Raw genomic sequence first — 21894 nt, 5'->3', positions numbered from 1 at the left:
AATACAGTGCCTGAGACACCAGAGAAGGATATCTAGGAGATTGAGGATGATGAAGAGCTGGGCCAGGCTTTAGTAGAGAACCTGGGACTGCCTGTGGAGAAGGAGGCCAGTATCCTGTCAGGAGCAGTGGTTGTTCCCAGGGCAAGAAGCAACACCTCATCCACAAACCTGTCCCCAGAGAAGCTTAAGGACAGGAGGGAAGAGAGAAAACTGAAGCTGGATCTTGCTAAGTTGGGGAAGGAGTAGGCTCTAGCTGAGATGGGGTTAGCTCTATTGGAAAAGAAGATCACACATCAGCTAAGCCTCAGAGAGCTGGACATATGAGCACTACAGGTGGAGTCCAACAGTAACAGTTGGCAGTATACCTACACTGTCCACTGGTGAACGGTCTGCACACCAAAAGACTTGGTGCCCAGTTATGTGGTGTGGAATGACATAAACAAATGGTTTGCAGTCTATGAAGTGGAACCAGCGCTTCGTCTGAAGAACGGACACATCGGAACCAACGCATATATATATATATGCGTTGCTGTAGTGCTCATATGTCCATGGAGCTCATCAGAGAGGTATAGCTTCGTCCAGACACAAGGGAGAACCCAGCATAAGTCATGACAATACCCTTTCATTTCAAGTTTAGAGTGCTGCATGAACTATGCGAAATAGGAAGGAGGGACCTCTTGGTAGCTCCCAAGATTTAGGCGGAGGAATATCCAGATGTACAAATATTTTTGCTCCTTTATTTCTTCAAAACTACTGAACGGATTTACACCAAATCACTTGAAATTGCGTTCAGCAGTTCTCCCTGTAGTGCTGTTCAAAAACATCTATGGAAAATGCATGGGGATATTGCGTTTTGGGCCCCCATTTTTCTCAGCGTCTGCTTGACAGATCACTCAGAAACTTTCTATCACTGATCGGTCCAATTGTATTTTACCTAGATAGTACCCTTTAGCAGACTTGTGCCATTTCAAGAAATCAAAATTTACCTAAACGTCACAAATCATTCAAGACAATTTTCGTGAAGGTTTTATTTCTAAAGATTGATTGGCTGATTTGAGTTTTAATGACATCCTGAACTTAAAACTTGATGACAAATATATTTCCAGAAACAATTGGGAGAATTTATATGTCTGAGCACTAACCTTCCTTTATTATTATTATTATCGTAGCTGTAATATTTTGTGAATCTGGTCACTTGTACCCATTGTATCCCTTGACTTATTAAGGAGATTTTTAAGCACTGCTTTCTTTCACCTCGCTTTCAAGCCCACCTTGGGCCACCAAAAGAGCTACAATACATACAAATATTGGTTTGCACTATCTTTTCAGGCTTACTGACCATGTGCCAATAATCAAAAGTCAGTGGAGTACAAAATTGGATTCCTCTTAATGAATTGTGCATATTCTTGCTATTTGCTCCCAGAGTCGTCCAATCACAGCTGGACTCTTCAAACTATCCAGAAAGACCTTCTCGTGGCTAGCTCCTCGTCCCCAAACTGTCCTCCATCTTTGGTAAGGATTATCATGCTACTGAATGGTGTCCATGTATTTTCTCATATGTTCTGCGTCATATTTTCCTACTTTCATCTTGCTGCAGTAAGTTTGAGTGGAGGGTTTGATAACAATGTGTGGATAATCTGAAAACTATATATGATCTTCAAGCCAGTTGATCACACCTTAAAATACATTGCTGAGAGGCAAAGATCTGTGATTCTACCAGAGTTGATATGGTGAGGACTGATACCAAAACATGCAGTCATATGAGGTGACAGGAGGCCTCTCGGATAAATGATTCATTGAGGTCTCTCTGTACCATCCAAGAAGAATGAACAGTATTGACCAGACAATATTGTCACATAATGAGACGCTCTGCACCCTTCAGACAGCTACTTGTCTACTTGATTGTTACTTTTTCATCTCCCACCCACCCAAAAATAATTGTGACTCAATTAGTTAGTCAGTATAAAGTGTATCTCTGAGGAAGAGATCTGACATGAAGGCCCTCAGGAGAAGCTAGTGATGAATATATGGATCCAGTGCACTGAACATCTCCACAACTGGCTCACATATTAACTCAACGAATCTGTTTTAATTGATCCAGTCAGCGAACGGGGCTATACCCGAGGAGCAGAATGGCACACTCACTGCTTGACATAATACGAGATTTAACTATAGCGAAAATATACCTTGTGGAATTCTGATCAAAGGAAGCTCGGCATGAATAACCCAGTGAAGAAAACCAGCATGTGGGTGCCAATAACTACAGAAGGAGATTGTATGTTTACATTCATATTTAGTCATTGTAAATCTGGCTTTAAGTCAATGGAGATGAGAGGAGGGAACGTTTCAGGATTGTGTCATAAGAGCAATAGTATAGAGGTAGAGTACGAACCAGAGGGGCGATGCTGTCTAAAGCTACTGGGTAGGATGAGCTCACACCCAGGTATATTCCCATGAATCTGTTAGACAAATATGTCAAAAAGAAATAAACAGTACTCACTATAACCTTTAACCACCCCTTTCTTGAATACGGCTGCCTACCAGTGCAGCTTTGAGATGATGGTTCTTTATCCTTCCTATTAACCAACACAATCCGAATTTCTCTTGTAATAAGTCTCAAAGAAGATTAAATGTGCCATCTATATAATTATGGCCCTGACTGACATGCCAGAGAGGGTCATCTAAATTTAACTTCCCCAGAGAACGTGGCAAGGGTGCAAAAAAACAATGCCATGGTTGTAATGTTACAGCATTGCGAAGAAAATCAAAATGCAGACAAGCCTAGCATCACTAAACAATATGTATAATTCATGATGATCTCACTGACAAGTTCTAAAATAAGGCTTGGTCAAAAGACACTAAGGGAGATGGGTTTCTTTAATTTCAAAATCATCTAATCTGTATTCCACAAGTGTTCAGTAGTCACCAGAGATGGTGGGCAAGGTTATGAAATATTCTGAATATGTAATGTAGTGTGATATGGTTGGAAAGATTAAACCCAGACACGTCTGAAGGCCTGCATCGGAGACACTTGCTCCATCATATTAAGCTCCAGCTGAACAGAATGACAGATGGCAGGTGAAGACAGACCTTGTGTAGCAGTGTTGCTTTAGCAAGTCCCAGAGAGGGGGAGGCTGGCAATCAGTAAGGCTAGTGCATGTGAAAGGCTCACGAAACTGTTGATTAGTTGGAGAGATACATAGTTATCAGATGTAGGAGAAACACAATTTATAGTTCCATCTTGTAGAAGTCCCAGATAAGCCAGAAAGAGAGGGGCATTTAGCCGAGTCTGTGGGAGACATAGAAGTCTTACTTCCGTGGGGAAACAAGAAATGGAGAGGATGTCGCTCAAATGGAACAAAAAGCGTCTAGTTAAAAAGACATAAGGAATTGAAGCACTGAGAACATGATTGAGTTTTGGAGTGAAGCTTGCAAAAGAAAATGTACTGATATTAGAAACCCCAAGTCCTATCCCAAGAGGGAATCTTACAGGAGGTAGATTTCCCCCCTAAAGAAGAAATCAAAAAACCTAAATCTAGGGGAAGATGCTGGTGGTCGAGATGATTTGAAAACAGACTCAAAGGAAGCAATTTTAAAGCAGAAAAGAGGTTTCTAGTCATGTAGTGAGGGGAACAAAGTATATTATAAGTGGGTCATTGATATAGCGCTATACAACCTTACAGTCCTTTTCCTATTGCAAGCATGCTCTGATGGAGGAACACACATGCAATAAGAAAGGTATGCCACTATTTCCAGGTTTTAACCCATTGCATCTGACTATTGAGAAAATAGAATCATTTATTTCTGTGCCTTAATGACAGTGCTTTATCATGGACCCACCAATGCTCGTGTATGCCTTAACATGTGCTGATCTGTTTCATGACTGAATTTCAATATTGTTTTATATCAAATTGTAGTGCACATAGTAGTTAGGATATGTCTGCAAAGTTCCACGTATTTCTGAGGCCCAGAATCCATTTTAGTCAGTATTGTACAATTGCACATTTGCTTCATTGTATAGTAAGCTCAGCCTAGTTTTGGGGACTGGGCAGAAAGGTGAATCGTTGAAAGTAGTGGAGACAGCCCTTGTTTATATTTCTGTATTTAGTCTTCAAGGAGTTTTAACATCATTTCTTATCAGAAGATCTCATCCTCTGCTCAGTAGTTACTTTTGCTCAAAGTAACAGTTTCAGTTGCCTGCTCACATTTCCATTGACTTGCATTGAGAAAAACAGTATACAAGTGTGTGTAAAATGTATGAATTTCTGCATTATATACGGCAACAGATTTGGACGGAATCTCATGCCCTTTGAAACAACAGTTCTTGCACATTGTTTTGATTGCATACCTGCTATCCATGCATTAAACACATGTTGGACTTTTAAGTTTCAATAAAGTGTTTTATCTTACACAAGTGATCTTGCCACAAGGCCTGCTGTAACTAGAGGCATGTTGCTGGGCTGGTTCTTCCTGTACTCACTCAACACCTTCTGGCCAGGATACAGTAACAAAGTGATACATCTATGAAGCATAGGTACATCCACCCATCATGAACTGTGTCTCAGTGTTCATTGACAAGCTCTGTTCTTGAATTTAGAAGTCACCCTCTGGAGATAGCTTACCACTCCCTGGCATGGAAACAAGCTGCAGTATCTTGGGAATGGCCATGGTGGCCTTTAATTCTTAAAAAGTCACATTAAAAATACCGTTCCCCATCCTCACTACCCATGCCACAGATAAAAAAAACATATATGCGCAGGCACCTGAGAACAGGGATCAACACAGCAGCAGGGGTTATGGAAACTATCAAGTCTCCTCTAGGTAGTGCCAGGGGGATACACCTTATATAAGTATTCCCCTGTCCCTGTGGCATAACTGGGATGTCAAAGGAAATTGTATCATATTCCCAAACCTCTCATACTATCACGACTTGCACTGGTTGCAGTTCATGCCCACTTAGCCTCCAATATTCCCATTTGTTCCAACTGGTTTACCTGGAGACATGTAAAAGCTTGTAAAAGTGCCTCAGAATTAAAGTTACCCAGCCCCCTCATGACCGACCCAGATGTTTCTAGTAGCCAGCTTGCCACACAAATAAAATACACCAAGGTGCATCTAATCCACAAATTATGTGCATTTGGATACAGATGCACTTGAAGAATACTGGAGGTCTTGCATATACTTAGAATACTTAGATTATAAACTATTCCTCCCATCAGTTGCTATCCAACAAATCTAAAACTCACTGTGTTGGGATGGGAATGTCCGCTGCATGATGTACAGTCAACAGTCATGTTCCCCGATCCTGAGTGCCCAATTGCTAGTATCTGGTATCCTGGTTTTAATGTTTGACCCCAGCCTCACGTTAATGTTGGTGCGCATGTAGGCCTAGGTCTGTCCCTTGACATGAGTGAGGTTCTGGACCTGGACCACATCTACTTGCTAACCCTGGGCCTAGTGCTATCATCTCATATGTGTGCTTATGTGTATAGCCTGGGTGGTGCATGCATTGAATCTCTGAGTGAACCAGAGTTGTGTGGGTTCCATTTTGGAAATTGTTACCTATCCATGTGTACAAGATGCAGGTGAGGTTGTTTTCCCAGACAGTGGAAGTGTATTGCTGACATTCCAGAAGCTGGGGGGAGGAAACCAAGAAGACATAGACAGTGAAATGGGGACTGTGGTGCTTTTAATTTAACACAATAGGACACACCTAAAACCTGTTCTCCGGAGAGGAGGCAAATGCACTGCTGCACCTTTAAATAACACAAGTAAAGCAGCTCCCAAAAGATGAGGTGATAAAACAAGACCCAGCACTCTTTTAAGGCGAGGCAAGAAAACAAATTCAGGTGCATTTAAAGTGACACACACATGCTTATTAATTCAATATTTTGGAAAGAAAGGCAACATATATCAGTTAATGCAAACTCCCAAAAAACAAGTAACTTAAGCACAAATCCAGAATAACATGTAGCATATATACATATTGCAGAGAGCAAAGAAACTTAGAAATTATATACACCAAGTAAGTAACACCTCACCAATCGGTCACTCAACATCCTTGCCAACTCAAGCTGGGCAGTCCGTTGACAGCTGGGCTTTGACTCTCAACCGAGACTCTGGTTCCATTCATTTTGATCAATACATACAAAGACCTGACTGTACGAGGACACAAAAACCTTTTCAAGGATCCTAGGGACAGTATAATAATATCTCTGCCCAAACGCAGGCTTCTGAGAAATGCCAATAGCAGCCGGACCTGGGTGTCCAATTTTGAATGTTTGTCAGTCTCCCACCCTTGTAAACCCTCTTGGGAGTGTATTCAAGAAGAAAAATATGTGAGCGGTCAGAAATTACCTCACGTAAGCATCACCAAGAGAGCTGCTGGTAGGTACTCGCTAGTTTGCTCACGTTTTTCATCATTGGTGACTTTCATGACCGTGAAGAAATGAAATTAGTGTCAGACTTATGCTTGAGAGGTGAAGAAAAAGAAAAGATAAAAAGTGATATGTGAAAGGATGCACAAAGAGTGCTTGTGTCATTCTATACCAATTGAACCCCGTAGTGAGAGAAAGGGTAAACTTGCTTCTCCAAGCTAAAATGAGTTTTGACTCACTCGCAAATAAGCATACTTTATTGGATGCCGTGAGCACACTCAGGTTAAAAAAGAACGGTATGTTTCAGACCATTTCAATTAGGAAAGGCCAACATGTTTCGTTGCCAATACCTTGCGGCAATTTCATCAGGGCTCAGGGCCAGTCTTCACCTCACTGGTACTTAAAGCTGAGCCTATGGTGACTGACAAATAGAGAAAAAAGATGGTGCCAACCAGTAGGGACATCTTAAAACATTAAAACATTACCAGGCAACTTTGCCAAGACAGTAACGCACAAAGCTCAATAGTAGTGGTATATTTACCAGGTGGTTGCCATCAGAATTCATACCGGCAACACGCCTCCTGGGGAGTTTCCTCGATTCATTAGCTACACAACCCCCATGGACACACGCAGTCGCCGCCCGTCAACTTGTGGGTATATACACACATGTGGATCAATAAGTGCGTACACTTTGTTGAGTGTTTCGCATTTTCCTCTTCGCATGCGGAATCATATGCCTACCATCCATTAATTTATTCTGCTCTGTATTTTAATATTTATACCGACTAACATATGGGCATTTCTGTATTATGATCGTATTTATAAATGATGTGGTGACCACCATCGGACATCTAAGGCACTCACACCTCATGTCTCCCAGTTTGAGGTACGCCGACTTTGTAAAAAAGTCTAGTCGCTCCAATCCATGGGTCACTGAAGACTCAATGCACCCGCATATACAATACCGCATCTAGTGAGTGTCAAAACCACCTGGCTCTCTCACCGCCCTTCGGCACGCACACATACTCTTACAGCGTAGCAGCGCGAGTCCAGCTTGCCCTCCACTCAGTCGCCCATAGCGTTTGCGTGCTTCTTCAATAGCGTGAACCGGAAGGGCATACAAGACTCCACCTAATGACCTCATGACAACATGATCCATTCAGTGAATCGTTAGTCAGTGCCATGTTGGAATGGTATCGTGCATGCGTATTTAAATGTAGAATTTTCCTTCATAGTGTGTTCACAATGATTTTCCTCAATATTTTCCTCAAATTAGAAACATGACAATTCTGTGGGAAATCCCTACCATCAATGCCTTAAGTGTCCTGATTATAAAATACCATCATATCGGGAACATTGTCAATCACATGTAAAGATTTTATACATAGTATTATCACAATGATTTTCCTCAGTGGGTTTCCTCAAATAAGAAACCTATGACAATTCTGTGGGAAGACCCTACCGTCAATGCATCAATTATCTTGAAAATACCATTGTGGATGATAAGACCGTATTGGAAACATTGACAGTGATGCCCCAGTACCATGTCATTTGCTACTATTGTTCTGCTGCAGTTGTAGAGCTCCACACGTAATGCATTTACAGTGGCCCCCTTCAACTACATGACTGGAGACAATCACTTGTGGAGACCCACCTTACAGCACCCCAGGTACCATGGTTACAAAAATTGCTTAGATGCCATAGTGGTAGTGTAGGAATGTTGGACACAGTAACTACTCATCCACCAATACCATACAGATCGTTACTGTTATTCTGCTTCTACCTGGTTTCTGTCTGCAATGGCAGAGAATTGTTATTTATATAGAAAACACCTACCATCACTGCCATCAATGACAATGCTGAAAAAATTCATTTGGGATACTGAAACCCTGTGGTATTTTAACCCCCACAATCAGCAGGTTCCTTTTGTTTTTCTGATCAGATCCAGAAAAGCTACATTGTACACATCTCGGATGGACTATCTACCTACTTTGTTCCATTCGATATAGTCATTCAGGCCCACTTGGTCCACCTTCTCTTAAAAGATCCATTGTTCCTCCTTCCCTGCCAGTATGCCTTCCACACTGTGTGCATCTCCCACTACTCTTTCTAGCACCGTCCATCTCAAGTCCCTAAAATTGTGTTGCTGCTCTTGAAAGTGGTGAACCATGCGTGTGGTCAGTTTTCCTACCTTTAGTGTGCTAATATGTTTCTGAATCCTTACTTTGATTTTACGGGATATTAGACCAATAAAATACAGTCCACATACACAGGTGAGTCTATATATTATATTGGTAGTATTGCAATTGCTAAATTTGATCAAGTGCCATGTCTTGCCATTCACCAATTGCACACTTTTTGTTGTCACCGAGCAGCCACCACATGGGAAGTGACCAGACGGAATGCCAGACTCTTTTGTACGTTGGATGGACAAACTGGTCTCTCAAGTTGAACGCTCTCCTGAATGCAAACCTCGGGGTGGCACTTTGGACTCACTCGTGTTCAACAATTTTTTTGTTTGAATATGTTTATTGCATTTTTGTCATATTTTAACATTACACATATGTAAAGAATAAGTAGCTATGCCGTAATACAGAATAATTGTCACAAATCACTTCGGTTCCTTATACACATGTAGGAGTTCGGCTATGAGGATCAAATTGAAAGTGACGTAGTTAAAACAGCATATCAGTGTCCGTTACAGACATATAAAAAATGAGAATATTCATCAACAGTGACCGCGGTAAAGCGAGTGTTGTTTCCCAATAGTATATCAAGGATATGTTCAGTTCGGAGCACATGTCATGCTATGGCTGTAGGCCATGGTAAAGTGGGCACATTAGTTATGCAACATATATCCAAATCTGTATTACTGAACTAACAAATGGAAAGAACAAACTTAAGTTTGTGGAAACTAGAGACTGGGCGGCGTCTAACAGTATACGTGTGTGTACATGTGATGCTCCCGGGGCAGGCAGGGAACAAGTGTGCATGGCGCTATATCATCAGTGAGAGTTAAACTTTAAGATCCGTCAGGTGCGCAGCAGGAGGGGGGGGCAGGGGGAAAGGAGGGGGAGGAGGGGGGGAACTCAGATAGAAGTATGCGAAGAGGGGCACCAGCGCCTAAACAATTCCGATCTGCAGACACGCCTGGTGGTAAGCCGTCAAGGTACTGTCCCAGTCCAGTGCTATGGGATACTTGCGGAGCCCCGCCGTCTCCTCTCTATGTAGTGCTACACTTTCCGCCCTTGCCCAGTTGTCAAACGAGTATCGCCTGGGGGGGTGTACTATTCTTCCATCGCTTAGTAATGAGGCGTTTCGCAGTTATCAGCTCCCGGTCCCAGAATCTCTCCTGGACTTTTGTCTGTCTCTTTCTTTTGAACAAACCCAATAGGCAAGCTTCCCATGCGTGTGGTAAGTCGCCTCCTGCCGCTTTCGCCAAGGTACCTGACACTGTTGTCCAGTAGATGTGTAATAAAGGGCACGTCCACATCATATGTAAAAATTGTGCGTCCACAAGTCCGCACCTGGGGCACGCCGATGTATTAAGCCCGAAATATCAATTGAGCTTATCTGGAGACAGACAGGCACGGTGTATAATATTGTATGATTTTGAAGCGTGCACTGGCGGTATATTCAGTGTCCCGGCTAGTATCTGCCCCCACTCCCTGTCAGTCCAGTCCCGGCCTCTATCGGCTGTCCACTTGTCCCGCAGCTGCTGTGACGAGAACTGCGTGTGTGCGTGTAGTGCCTGGGCGAGCCAATGTACTATGTGAGAGCCGATCCCCATTACATGTAGGTATTGAATGAGCAGATGCGTTGGCGGCTCCTCTGTTAAAGTTCCCCAGGCTTGTGTCCATGTGTGCAGAAGTGTCGCATGCGTCAGGAATTGCCCAGCTGATAAGCCTGTGTTATCCGCTAGAGTCGCAAAAGAAAGCAGCGTGCCATCCGCATACAAGTCGCCCAGACTCTCCAGATCAACCGCCGCCCAGCTACCCAGTACGGGTTCCGGGAGTGTGCCACCTTCCCAAGGCTTACCCAGTAGCGGCAGGTTGGGTGCATACAGTGTGGTAGTACTTGTGAGTTTCAGACTTCTCACATAGCACTTCCTCGCCACTGCGAGGAACAGCTGGTCAGGGCCGCGGGTCTTAGTTAGGGGATGAAATAACGCATGTATCTGTGGGGTCGTCATAACTGTGTCGTCCGAGGCGGTATCCTCCAAATTTTTCCCGCTCAGCCAGTAAGTGACCCATTGCAACTGCGCTGCCAGGTAATATAATTCGTGGTTAGGAACCGACAACCCCCGCTCTCCGTTGCTGCATATAGAGTCTTCAACGCAACTCTGGGGTGACCTGTGTTCCAGATCAGTCGTCTGGTTAATGTTTCCAGCTCACTGAAGGTGCGAGCAGGAACATATATCGGCAGATTTGCATAGAAATACAGCAACCTAGGCAGGGCGATCATTTTTGCCAGTGTAATGCGACTGGGTACAGTCAATGGGAGAGAGTTCCAAAAGGACACCTGTGCCGTAAGTGACGAAATTGTTCTTGTGAGGTCACCTTCCAACAGATCAGCGGGTTCTCGATAAACCTGAATCCCCAGATATCTGAAAAAGGTCGGATACCAAAGAAGTCGCACACCCATTACAGTAATGTCGTGTTCTGGGGTGTCCGCAGCGAAAGAGTACACACCTGACTTCGCCCAATTAACTCGAAGTCCTGACACATCCCCAAAAGTGCTAAATATGTTAGTGAGCTTGCATGGGAAGCGGGTCAGGTCTTTCACGTAGATCAGTAAATCGTCAGCATACAATGATACTGAGTGTATCCCATCAGCTATGGGGATCCCCCAATCTGCACCAGAGGCACGCAACTGCGCTACCAAGGGCTCCATCATAAGTGCAAAAATCAGGGGGGAGAGGGGGCATCCCTGTCTGGTACCCCTTCGAACACGGACCGGGTCAGAGAAAAGTCTGCCTGTGCGTGCACGCACCACCGGGCCAGAGTAAAGGAGTTCCACCATCCGGATGTAGGCAGTGCCCAAATCAAATTTTTCCAGTACTTGTATGAGGTAGGGCCATTACACTGAATCAAACGCCTTCTCAAGATCTAGAATCACACATCCCGAGCGAGGCCACCGGGTTACCGCCAGGCTTTGCACTCGAAATAGTCATCTAATATTATAAGACATGCTGCGGGTGGGTACAAAACCATTCTGGTCGGTATGCACTAGTGTGGGGACCAGAGGCGCCAGTCTCTGTGCCAGCGCGGACGCTAGGATCTTGTAGTCTGTATTAAGGAGGGCAAGCGGCCTGTAAGTTCCCATGGCGAGCCCGTCCTTGCCAGGCTTCAGAAGCGATATCACGTTCGCCTCATTCAGAGTGGGTGGGAGTGTAGCATCCTCTACTGCTGCCGTATACATCCGTAACAGCTCAGGGATGAGGATAGTAGAGTAGGCCTTATAAAACTCCGCAGGCAAGCCATCAGGTCCTGGGGTTTTACCATTGGAGAGGGAGAATATAACAGTCCGAAGTTCCTCTGCCCCGAGTGGTGCGCCCAGTTCTTCGCGTTGTGTATTAGTGACCGCTGGTAGCAATAATACCGACAGGTACCTGGAGATATCCTCTCCAGTGGCTCGTAAACGGGAACGGTACAGATCTTCATAGTGGCCCGTAAAAGCCTCGTGTATGGCCCTCTGTGTGTATACCACGGTACCTTGCGTGGTGCTTATTGACAGTACCGGTAACGTTTGTGTGTCTCGTCGAATTAGCCAAGTCAATAGTTTGCCTGGCTTGTCCCCAGTGTGGTGTGTGCGTGCCGAGTGCACAGCATAATTTAAGTTCTTCAGTCTCTCTAGAAGTAGCGCATGTTGCTCGCGAGCACTCACTAGCCTTGTGTCATCCCCTTCCGCGGGCTCCTGTTCGCCAACCAGTAGGTCGGACTCTACCCTCGTGAAATCGCTGTCCACCTGGCGCCTCATTCCCGCCTGCGTGCCCAAACAATGACCGCGTGTGACCACTTTAAACGCATCCCACTCAACCAATGGGGTGGTTGCAGTGTCAGTATTATCCTCAAAATATTGTAAGATGCGATTCGAAAGTAATTCCCGGAATGGGGCGTCTAGTAAGACATCTGGTTGGAGTCGCCACGTGGGGATCGGTGGGTGCGGGCGTTCCCATGCAAAGTCAAGAACGTGAGGGTTGTGGTCTGAGTGAGTGTGCCCCAGATAGTAGGAATCCGTGACATGAGGTAGTAAGTCACCAGACAGCATGAATCTGTCAAGCCTGACATGTAGTGTATGTGCACCCGAGTCATACGAATAGGTCCTCGTATTGGGATTGCGACTATGCCAGGCATCGTGGAGATCCCACTGTGTCGCCCAGTCAGCAAACGCTTGTGATGCTCCAACCATTGACGCGCTTGCTAGAGGAGGAAATGAGCGATCTAACTGGACGTCCAGTACGCAATTATAGTCACCTCCCATCAATAGTGGGATTCCCGGCCATGGCGCTATTGCTGTCGACAGTTGTGTTAGAAAACGTCCTTGTTCGATGTTAGGAGCATAAACAGAGGCTATGACTATCTGCTGTCCATCTAGTCTACCCTGAAGCATCACGTATCTACCCTCAGTGTCTATCTTACTTTGGGCGAGAGCAAAGGGGACCCCTGGGCGAATCCATATCAGTGATCCATGCGCATATGCCGAGAAACCAGTGGCATACAGTTGCCCTCGCCACCTGCGGCGCAGTGTGCGTGCCTCATTGTCTGTCAAGTGTGCCTCTTGTAACAGCGCTACCTGTACCCGGTGTCGTTTGAGATATGAGTATACCTGGTAACGGCGTGAGGGGGTATGCATGCCACGCACGTTCCAGGTGCAAAATTTAACTGTAGACATTACAACACCGCTTCTTCACACCCCGCCCCCACCACCCACCCGCACCCCCCAACCCACAGCACAGCAGATCAAACAGCCATACAGTGTCCAGAACATCTCCCGCTTAGTCCCACCGCCCCGCAAGCACACATCTGGGGTAAAGGAAAAGAGCACCAGTCTCATAAACATTGAAAACATAACCATAATTCCAAAAGGTCGGCAGCGTCCAAACGCTCTAGTGAGCACTAATTGTCCGTAAGTTCAAGGGGGGGGATTACTGAGTTTGTAGTATTAAGTGTACAAAGGGGTCATGCAATCAGGGTGAGGGTGTAGTCTCCCCACCACAGGCAGACATTGTTATACAGCCCTACAACAGCGAGTGTTCCCAGTGTGTGGGTTATTCAGTTCGAGCAGGTCAGGAACCAAGTGTTCGGCAGTTGTGCAGGTCAGGGCGTAGGTAGGCACTCACCTCCGGGGGTTACGTCCGCCCCCTACGCCCAGTCCAGGGACTCACCAGCAGCAGGAGTGCCCCCAGTGAAATGAAATGAAAACAAATTTATATAGCGCTACTAAGCCCAGTGGGCGCCAAGGCGCCTAACCAAAAAGAAGCTAGCTGGAGCAAATATACTCTCTTACTGGTAGGCCTTGATAAAGCACCAAGTTTTGAGCGCTTTTTTGAAGAGGGACAAAGACGGTTGCGCCTTAATCTCCAATGGGAGTGAATTCCACAACCGAGGGGCAACGATGGAAAATGCTCTGCTGCCCCAACGGACCTTCCTAGCGCGGGGAACTACAAGCAGATTCATCTCCGACGATCTCAGGGTCCTACTGGGCACATGGCGAGTTAGAAGGGAACCCAGAGGGTCCAAAGGACCAGCTGCGAGAGCTCTATAGGCCAGGCACAAGATCTTAAATGAGATCCTCTGTTGTATAGGAAGCCAATGCAGGCTCTTTCTGGCCATTGTAGCAGAGGATGCATTGGGTAGAGCCAGGACAAATCTTGCAGCCGCGTTCTGGACGACCTGAAGGCGCTGAATGAGGCCCTTGTTGGAGTCTGCATAAAGAGCGTTACAGTAATCCAACCTGGAACCCACTAATGCAACCACAGTCTGCTTACGTGCTTGGGGAGAGAGATAGTGCAGGATTCTTTTAAGAATCTTAATGACCCCCCAGCAAGTGGCCACTGTTCCCAGCAAGTGGCCACTGTTCTGTTGACCTGTAGAGTCATGGACAGTGATGTGTCAAATATAACGTCGAGATTTCTAGCCGATTGGGAGGGAGATGGACAAGTTCCCGAAGATGGAGTGGGGCACAAATGTTAGGCTCGGCACTCGGGCCCACAGCATTCAGGTTCAACTCTCACTGTCGCACAAGAGTAGCCTCTCCAGCAGCTCGCTAGCGTCTCTCGGTTCCAGTAGCCCATTGGCTGCAGGCGAGTCTCTGTGTCCCAACAGCAGATCATTTAAACTAAAGCAGTGTCAATGTATCAGATCAGTAGTCTGTGGCGTAACATCTGGGGGATCCCCTGACACCTGGGAGTCAGTCAATCCGTAAAGATACTCGTCATCACTCACCAGGATTTCCGGGTTAGCTTCTGGGGCTGGATCCTCTGTCAACGAGCCACTAATCTCCGCCACCATGCGGAGAGCCTCCTGCTGTTCATTTTGTCGATGCTCAGGAGTAGGGCCCACCTCTGACTCCGCATGTGTTGAATGCGCTGCTGAGGGTCTCCTTCGCCGACGCCGTCGAGCCCCTCTGTCACGGCGCATCCTCTGGGGCAACCCGCTAGGTTCGGTGTCGATGCCCGAGTCAAGCCAAGCCTCAGCCGCTTCTGGAGTGTTAAAAAAGTGTGTCTTGTCTTGGGCCACAACTCGTAAGCGTGCAGGGAACAGTAAGGAGTATTTGAGAGCCAGGTGACGGAGCCGTTGTTTCACCGCCAAAAATGAGTGCCGTTGACGCTGCACCTGTATCGTATAGTCCGAGAAGAACACAATTTTTGCATTGTCAACCCTAACTTCGGACAGCCTCCTAACTTCACGTAGAATGGCATCGCGGTCCCGATAGTTCAGTACGCGAATTAACATTGGCCTCGGGTTGGAACCCACAGGGGGAGGTCGGGCCCACACACGGTGGGCTTGCTCCACAACAAAGTGTTGCAAGAGTGTGTCTTGCGGGAGAATGGTTCTGAGCCATCTCTCCACATGCTCCGGCGCTTCTCTAGGTTCCCACTTCTCCGGCAGGCCCACTATTCAGATGTTGTTCCTTCTCGCCCTCCCTTCTGCATCTTCTGCACGATCCTCCAGGAACTCCACCCTGTTTAGGAGATCTTGAACGTGTTTATCCATCTGAGTGATCTTGGGAGTCAGATCTGTCATTGTAGCCTCCAGGGTAGTCGTCCGTTCAGAGAGTTTTTTGTGGTCAGCTCGGAGGTGCGTCAGATCTATGGCCACGCTGTCGATTTTAGTCTCTAAGGAGGCGCGGGTCAGCTGCATCGACTCCTCCAGTCTTTCCATTGCTGCTAACATCGCGTCCAGTTTAGAAGCTGTCTGGTCCTGTTCAGCTTGCTTTGCCATCTTCCCCTTCACTTGAGTGCCGCCGGTCCCAGCCCTGGTTTTAGGTCCCGCAGACATGGGAGGTCCCGAAGTGCGCGGTCAAGGGTACGTTTCGGGGATCCCCCCTACGCAGCCCGCGAGGAGACGGCCCCCCGAGTGGGTCGTGCAGTCCAGCAAAGGAATGGAAGGCTACTGTGCTCTGTAGGACCTTCGTGGGTAAGCCCACTGCGGGACCGGTCGCTGCCAGATGTTGAAGCAATTTCAAGTTAGTCGTACTATCTCCTGGGTGCCAAAGAGGGCCAACGGGGCCGTCAGTCGGCGAGTAATTGTCTGGCGTAATGATCCTGTGCGGAGGGGGCAACGCACCCCAGGAGGGGCAACTCTATCTGTCAGGTGCTCACCTGTCCGTCTCAGTGGCCAGCATCCGCAACACGTCAGGGAGATCAGCTAGTGGCCTCTGCTGTTTCTCCTTCCACTTCTTAATAGTTGCGCCGGCTCCTCCATGCATCCCGTAGTCATGACCGCTTTCAAGCCATCAACCAGTGCAGACATGAGGAAGACCGCTAAGTGTATGGGTAGGTACCACTGCAGCGCCACAACACCTTGAGGGTCTTCCTCCGACACCGTAGTGCTATGTGTCATTGGATGTGCCACTTAGAGCGCACCCTCGTCTCACTGACAGGGTAGGTTATCTATATGTACCCGGTCTCAGGGCGGGGTCCGTGTGGTAAAGTGTCTCAAAAGTGCGTTAGTTCCAGTGTTGTGCAAGCGGCAGGGCGACGCGGAGAGAGAATCCCAATCTCTCTGTGTCTTCCGTGTATGCGGGGACGTAACCTCGAGCCCCCTCGCCCCTTTTGGTCAGGAGGGGGTCAGGCGCAACCCGCTTCGTTCCTTTACTCCACCGACCCGGACCACAGCTGCCCCGGGTCTCTGCAACGGCGGGGAAACCCGCAGTCACCTACCACCGTCTGCAGCATCCAGTAGGTCTCCGGCCAAAGCGCTACGGCGCTCAGTGATTCCCGCTGTGTCTCGTCTCCCCAGGGCTCCGCAGACAGGTTGCGTCCCCGGTCCCAGGCAGCCCCCAACGCCGACCGGAAGCGTCCCTCAATAGGGGTGCCGTATCTTCAACGCAGCGGTGGAGTCCGGGGCAATTGGACAGCTCCAGCCCCCACCAGGTAAAGGGGACACACCTCAGGTCCTCTTGCTGTGGGCTACAGGCAAATCCAACAGCCTCAGCGCCGCCGCAACCCTCAGCCAGTAGTCGCCGTCTGCTAACCTCTCCGCACAGCAGTCGGCAGGGGGGTGGGGCAATCTCATTCCGCCTTTTTGATGCCTCCCCAGTCTTCCTATGTGGGCATCAGGGTTGCCGATATTCTCCGAGTGTTGTTTACCGCTTCAGGGCCCAGCAGGCCTGTCGGATCCCCGACCTCGAGTGTTTCTCTACGCCGGCCGAAAGTGCCCGCGAGCAGGGCGTCCAGGATTCTCCACCGTCGGAGCGGTTCGGTAGGAGCATATAGGCTCAAACTTCCACAGTCTAATGTCGGGCGTTTCAGACGCACTCGCTGTTTATCTCAGGCCAAAACGGATATTTTTTTGCGGAGAAATGGCCTGTGGCAGGGAAGCTTCTGACGGAGCTCTACCCAGGCACTTCTACCACCATTGCGTGCTCAGCCACGCCCCCCTCACTCGTGTTCAACAATGCCCAGTGTTTTCTAATGATCTGTCTGATTCTTGTTGACATTGGGTCAAAAGTCGTAACTACTGGCAAGCAGATCTCCTTATGCCTCTCGTTCCTTTCCAGCAAGGCTTCACAGGGAGTGCTTAGCTTTCTCTTACGAGCTCTTTTCACCACCTTAGTTAGATAGGCTCTGTTTTCAAGCTTTGTTACCAGGTCCTCAGACTGCTCCATGTACATTTTTGTTGACGTGCAGTTCCTGCGATAGCGTAAAATTGCCCCACGGGAATATTATCCAGCAGGGCCCTAGGATGGAAGGAAAGGTAGTGTAACAGTGAGTTCCTGTCAGTGGATTTTTTGGTGGATATATGAAGTTTGTTATCAGATGCATTAATGTCCAGGTCTAGATAGACAGCAGAGTGCTTACTGGTGGTCCATGTGAACTTAAGGCACCTATCCAACTCATTGAGCCATTTTAGGAAGTTCGACAATCTAACCTCAGGCCCAGTCCAGATACATATCACATCATCAATGAACCTTTTCCAGAGGGAGTTGTTCTGTTGGACGGGATTGGAGATGTCATGGATTAAGTTATCCTCGAACTGGCTGACATAAATGCAGGCCAGGCTGGGCGTAAAAGTAGCCCCATAGAGGTCCCGAATACCTGCAAGTAGAGCTGGTTCTTAGAGCCAAAGAAATTTCTGGTGAGGGCCAGCTCCACACACTGTAACACAAAAGACTGCGGTGTGTCATAAAACCACGTGCTGCTGCCACCATGCTGGTATTCGGGGAATCGAGGTCTATAGTCACCAAAGACTGGTGCTCAGGATTATACTCCAGTGTCCAGGATGTTTAAAATATTGGTGTTATCCTGGACATATGAGGGTTGAGTTACGACAGACTCCCTCAGTTGATACAGACTCCCAAATATCAAGTAACTTAAGCACAAAACCAGAATAACATGTAGCATATACACATGTGAAAGAGAGCAAAGAAACATAGAAATTATATACACAAAGTAAGTAACACCTAACCTATCGGTCACTCGACATCCTTGCCAACTCAAGCTGGGGAGCCCGTTGACAGCTGGGCTTGGACTCTCGACAGGGACTCAGGTTCCTTTCATCTTGTGACAGTATGTCTACTCCACAATTGAGTTCCAATCCACCTGTCAACATTCTCCATCAATAATACATTTTACTCAATGCGAGGCAAAGGTTCTAAAAACCTCGACCCCTTTCTTCTGTTACGAAAAACCGAGCTGACCATACTGGCCTTTGTCAAGGTCAAGACAGAAACTGTCCGGGCCCCTGTATTTTGACTCCGAGACAGAGCTGTACATTCTATTCATTCCACTGGCAACACAAATCTCTGCCCTGAAAGGTACCAAGCATGCATCCCACACAACATGTTCAAGTTCACTCTGATTGGTGAGGAGCGAAAACAAGTAAAGAGCGAAAACATCCCCTCCCCACTTTGTAGCTACGTGCAAGATGGAGTCAGCACACTATTCAAAATCCATAAGTGACAAAAATACAGTAATAAAAATGTTGGATAGCATAGAATTTAAAATTACCATTCCCACTCCAGAGAGCGCAACAGTAGAGAAACCATTGTATAGCGTAGAGGTAAAAATTACTATTCCAACTCCAGAGACTGCAACAGTAGGGAAAACATTGGATAGAGTAGGGGTAAAAATTACTATTCCAACTCCAAAAAGTGCAACAGTAGGGAAAGCGTTGGATAGCGTAGGGGTAAGAATTACTATTCCAACTCCAGAGAGTGCAACAGTAGGGAAACCATTGGATAGCGTAGGGGTAAAAATTACTATTCCAACTCCAGAGAGTGCAACAGTAGGGAAAGTGTTGGATAGCGTAGGGGTAAAAATTGCTATTCCAACTCCAGAGAGTGCAACAGTAGGGAAAGCGTTGGATAGCGTAGGGGTAAGAATTACTATTCCAACTCCAGAGAGTGCAACAGTAGGGAAAACATTGGATAGCGTAGGGGTAAAAATTACTATTCCAACTCCAGAGGGTGCAACAGTAGGGAAAGTGTTGGATAGCGTAGGGGTAAAAATTACTATTCCAACTCCAGAGAGTGCAACAGTAGGGAAAGCGTTGGATAGCGTAGGGGTAAAAATTACTATTCCCACTTCAGAGAGTGCAACAGTAGGGCAAGCGTTGGATAGCGTAGGGGTAAAAATTACTATTCCAACTCCAGAGAGTGAAACAGTAGGGAAACGTTGGATAGCGTAGTGGTAAAAATTACTATTCCAACTCCAAAATGTGCAACAGTAGGGAAAGCGTTGGATAGCGTAGGGGTAAAAATGACTATTCCAACTCCAGAGTGTCCAAACTTAGGGAAAATATTGGATAGCCTAGGGGTAAAAATTACTATTCCAACTCCAGAGAGTGCAACAGTAGGGAAAGCGTTGGATAGCGTAGGGGTAAAAATTACTATTCCCACTCCAGAGAGTGCAACAGTAGAGAAAGCGTTGGATAGCGTAGGGGTAAAAATTACTATTCCAACTCCAGAGAGTGAAACAGTAGAGAAAACGTTGGATAGCGTAGGGGTAAAAATTACTATTCCAACTCCAAAAAGTGCAAAAGTAGGGAAAGCGTTGGATAGCGTAGGGGTAAAAATTACCATTCCCACTCCAGAGAGTGCAACAGTAGGGAAAGCACTGGATAGCGTAGAAGTTAAATATAGCATACTTATAAATAATTGCTGTAAATAAAATAATTAAAAATTTAATTTTTAAATAACTCTACATCATTTGCAAATACCCATTAATAATTACTAAAAACAATTAAAATTTAATAATTAATTAACAATAAATTAACAATAAATAACAATAAATAATGAATATTAAATATAAATTACCAAATAATAAATATTAAAACTAAAATATTTTTCAAAACAAAAAAAATATTGATAATTAAAAATTGATTAACAATTAAAAAATGGAGGGAGGAGCTACGACACCAACCAAGATGGCCGCATAGTCTCCCGGCTCCGCTGACCTCCGTCCCACGCTCTACTATCCTGTCACCTATTCTGATTTCCTGCCCCGGATCCGTGTGTGTGACCCGATTTGCACTCCGATGATGTGATCCCGGAGTTTCTCCGACATCGTGGAGCGGAGTAACGTCGAGGACCGATTTGAGGCCTAACCCAGCCGAGAAGCCGGGGTCTCGAGTGCTGGCCTAGCCGGGTCCGAGTTGAACAACAACGGACTGTTGAATGCGGTTGGGTCCGGTCTCTGGAACATTCGGAATTTTGGGATTTCTCTGCTACCATCTGCTGCCTGGTGCTTTATAGGAGGTGAGGTGACGAGTGACGCACGGTGCTGTGTTGCGGGGGTCCCGGACCGGGGGTCCGGCATTCATATCGCCGGTGCCCCTTGGGTTGGAATCTCACTACGCGCTACTGCACGCTAACAGTCTGTCCCTCATGGCTCATTCCTGCTCCGCCTAATCTTCCCCCGGAGAAGGCGCCTCTCCGTGGGGAACACCATGCCTGAGGAAAAATGGAGGCTGACGGAGCAGGCTCAAAGTGGCCCGTCAATGCGGACGGTGCTGGAGGCCCTTGTGGCACTTTGGAGACTGTTAAAGCTCGGACCTGCAGCCTGTTGTTGGGGGCGGATGGAATCAAAGGATTGAGACCGGATCCTGACTTGACGCCCGAGACCCGGCGGCCAGCTCGCCTTTCGATTGCCGCCCCGGTGGCGTCCTTAGACCCGGCGCTGGAAGCTGTATTTGCCCCTATCGCAGTGGAGCTACCCGAAAGTACTGTGCTTGGTGACTCAATTAATCCGTTGGAATCCCCGGTTTTGCAACTGTCGGAACATTTACATGCTGTCCCCACTTCGGTTCCTTTTAATTGGTACTGTGAACTGTTTTGGACTGTGTCGACCCCCCTCCCCAGTCGGTCTATCAAGATGGCGGATGGGATAAAGCCTGGTTTCAGAGACGGGGAGGGGCATCGTTGGTACCAGCCGACTAATTTGGGACCTGCTGTTCTTTTTTCATCTGTGGACTCATGTTCTGCCGACTTCTGTGTACCTTTCGACATTTTGAGGACGGGGCTTTCTTCCCCTGACGGACTCAGCGAATTTAATCGACGGGCCACGGCTGAGATTGTTGTCTGGGTTGTTCATTGTGGTATTTGGTTAACGGGAGTGTTTTATTGCACTAACGGAGTCCGGGGCGGGGTTGGCTAGGACGGGGGCGAGAGACCGGGAGTGCGTTGAATAAAGCCCTCCTCCATTTCCCCTTCTTCGGGTGGGGTTTAATTTATTTTCCTTTTTTCCCTGTTTCTTCTATATTTCGGGTTTCGGTTCTTGGGCGACAGGCACGCTGCTAGGGGGGTAGGCCGTAGTCATTTGCAGGGGTGCAGGGTGGGGGGCTGGGGGATG

General features: G+C 47.1%; 1 protein-coding gene across 2 annotated transcripts in view; it reads left to right on the top strand.

Annotated features, from left to right (window-relative positions):
- LOC147692561 (acylamino-acid-releasing enzyme-like) overlaps window positions 1-21894 on the top strand; it is a 520252-nt gene that overhangs the window by 364873 nt on the left and 133485 nt on the right. For both annotated transcript variants that reach the window (XM_086938779.1, XM_086938780.1), the window contains exon 14: window positions 1424-1512. In XM_086938779.1, coding sequence (XP_086794905.1) covers window positions 1424-1512 — 89 coding nt within the window. The remainder of the gene's footprint in view (window positions 1-1423; window positions 1513-21894) is intronic.

This window comes from Lissotriton vulgaris, chromosome 9 (genome assembly GCF_964263255.1).
Source record: "Lissotriton vulgaris chromosome 9, aLisVul1.2, whole genome shotgun sequence".
In the NCBI taxonomy this organism is placed as follows: domain Eukaryota; kingdom Metazoa; phylum Chordata; class Amphibia; order Caudata; family Salamandridae; genus Lissotriton; species Lissotriton vulgaris.
The sequence above is the reverse complement of the archived record's forward strand: the minus strand, read 5'-3'. Positions and strand labels throughout refer to the sequence as shown.